A 2950-nucleotide genomic window follows, 5' to 3' on the forward strand; every position below is an offset into this window, starting at 1 on the left:
AACATTCCAGGATTTTTCTCCATATAGTGGACTTCATATAGTGAAGGTCCAAATTGCAGTTTCAATGCAGCTTCAAAGAGCTCTACACGATCCCAGCCGAGGAATAAGGGTATTATCTGGAGAAATTATCTGTCATTTTCTAAAAAATAATTTTTTAAAATACTTTTTAACCACAATTGCTCGTCTTTCACTAGGTCTGCGATGTGCATTCACAACTTCACACATAACGTAGTCATGTTGGAATGGTCACGTGTGACGTAGGCAGAAGTACCTACACTGGTTCATAAAGGTAGGGTCGGGCAAAAAACTCTCATTTTCACCTCCAACTTCACAATCATCTGACGTTGTTTTACCTTTTTTTGTAAAGGGCGTTTGACTTAGTCTTTGCACGTTCACTTTGTAAACACTGGGTCGGTACTTCCGCCTACGTCATGCGTGACCTTTCCAACGTGATTAAGTAATGTGTGAAGTTGAGCTAGTGCAAGATGAGCATTTGTGGTTAAAAAGTATTTATATTTTTATTTTTTTTAGAAAATGACCGATAGTTTCGACCCTTAGTCCTCGGCTGGGATTGTGTAGAGCCCTTTGAAGCTGCATTGAACCTGCAATTTGGACCTTCAACCCGTTGGTTCCCATTGAAGTCCTCTATATGGAGAAAAATCCTGAAATGTTTTCCTCCAAAACCTTAATTTCTTTTCGACTGAAGAAAGAAAGACAGGAACATCTTGGATGACATGAGGGTGAGTAAATTATCCGGAAATTTTAATACTGGAGTGAACTAATCCTTTAAAATCAGAAGCTTTTTGAATAGCTTTGCTCATATTGAAATGTTTTTGAAAGGTCAAATAGTTATGAATATTAGTTATAATTACCAGTAATTATATCCAATACGAGAAAGCAATCAAGAATGTCAGTAACATACTTAGCACTTGTAACCTTATGGGGTATTTTCATGCCGTTTTTAAGCCCTTTACCCAGTGCCTTGCAGTGATTTGTTCATGTAAAGGACTAGACTTGCATGTAACCATGGTAACTGCAGCAGGAACTCTCCAAGTGTGTGTGTGGATCCTTTTGGATGAGAGGGATCACTGTCTCTGCAGGTCTGCTCCACCTTTCCGCTTCCTCTCTTCAACTCACCCCTCATTTTTTCTCTCTTCCTACCTTTCTCTCCGTTCTGCCTCTTTGCCGGCAGAGGTGCCCGCACCGGCCCAGCCTCTACAGTCAGGAGCAGTGCGGCTCTCTCCGATATTCACCTGGGTGCTGCCAAGGCTGCCACCAAACCTGCCCCGCCCACCCTCCTCTAGCCTTGGCCAATCACAGTCATGGACATAGCCATAACCACACCCACATTCTTCACCAGAACCACACTCAGACTCTAAACCACACCCACCTTCTCAATCACAACCATGCCCACAGCCTCAATGACAACCATGTCCATACTCTCAACCACACCCTCGACAAGAACCACGCCCTGAGCCTCAACCACTTTCATACGCTTAACCACAACCATGCCCACGTTCTCCACCAGACGCATAACCTTGTATTGGAGCAAAACCACATCACTGTACGTCTCTGAAATTAGCTTGATTGCATGTGTTTGCATTAGAGTTAGTGCTGTCAATTTTAGAGTCGAGCTGACAGTGTAGCGTGAGCATATTAGCCAGCTAATTAGATAAGTGGTTAGCTGTCAGCAAGTTATTTAGTGCAAAGTAACTGCTTAGTTTCCATGGCTGTGCAATAAAAGTTTTGCATAGTCGCAGGTCTCTTTTCCTTTTTAACTTTAACATGCAGGTATACGCATACATACAAGTTGCTCTCGCTAGGGCATGCTAAAATTGTTCCACAGTGTAATGCCCTGACTAAAGCTTTGTTTTGAACTCCTTTGAGAGTCAATTCTTTTGGCAGCAATAGCCAACGCTGCATTCTAATGAGGGCCCGGAGTTAAAAAGAGCTGCTCTGGGATGGACATTTTTGGTTTACCCTGAGGGATGCAGTCAGTTTGTGTCCATTGTATTGTATCTTTTTTTAAGAGTCCTCCTCTTTTTTCATAAAAATAATATCCGTTTTGTTTGTTTGGAAAGTCAAGCCCAGCTGTGTCAGACAGCGGTATGCTAATTTATGTTGACTTTGGTTCATTGTAATTAGTGTTGGCGCTAAATAATCTGCTATTTATTGTAGAGGTGTTGCATTAGACTAGTACTTTGTCGAAACACAGCGTGGTGATTGCTAAAATGAAAAAAAAAATGTTTTCTTTTTGATGGACTCTTTAACCACCACATACTGCCTATAACAGTGCTTAGCTCCACCCTTCATCATACACAAGCAGGGTTGGGGAGTAACGGAATACATGTAAAGGCGTTACGTAATCAGAATACGAAATACTAGTAACTGTAATCCGTTACAGTTACATCAGAAACAAAGTATTCAGATTACAGTTACATTTTGTAAAAAGTGGGAATACTATCAGGATTACATTTGTTTAATTTAAAATTAAATAAATGAGTATTTTGACATAACGCTATATATTTAGCGCTGCTTCATCATAGTTCCTGGTAGAGCCCTGCACGGGCCTCAAATATAGGCCCTAGCCCAGCCCATGTCCGACAGCTTATCAGACTTATCGGCCCGAGCCCGTCTTTTTTCCCCTTTCTCCCAAAACAGCTTATACTACTGTTTCAGCTATTTAAATAGTTCAGTTTTGTATGTAATGGCAAAGTAATTCTATTTAGTTTCGTTTTTTTATTAAAATAATTTAGAAAAACATTTAGAAAAGCATTTTTTTGTTCGTTACAAGTTTTTGTTTTTTAAAGTAACGACCAAGCGGCCAGCGGCAGACAGTGAGCTGATCGTAGCCAATGTTTGATCAATTTAGCCTTCTCAAATCATCACGACTTGCCTAAAATAAAATCTATAGATATAAAACAGTTCAAGCATATAACAATGTTTAAAC

At 40.3% G+C, this 2950-nt stretch overlaps 1 protein-coding gene across 1 annotated transcript in view; it reads left to right on the forward strand.

Annotated features, from left to right (window-relative positions):
* Positions 1 to 2950, forward strand: part of LOC107712761 (adhesion G protein-coupled receptor B2-like) — a 135432-nt gene that overhangs the window by 106025 nt on the left and 26457 nt on the right. The window contains exon 17 of the mRNA XM_016518099.1: positions 1193 to 1564. Coding sequence (XP_016373585.1) covers positions 1193 to 1564 — 372 coding nt within the window. The remainder of the gene's footprint in view (positions 1 to 1192; positions 1565 to 2950) is intronic.

This window comes from Sinocyclocheilus rhinocerous, unplaced genomic scaffold, assembly GCF_001515625.1.
Source record: "Sinocyclocheilus rhinocerous isolate Xijiao unplaced genomic scaffold, SAMN03320098_v1.1 scaffold1590, whole genome shotgun sequence".
NCBI lineage: Eukaryota > Metazoa > Chordata > Actinopteri > Cypriniformes > Cyprinidae > Sinocyclocheilus > Sinocyclocheilus rhinocerous.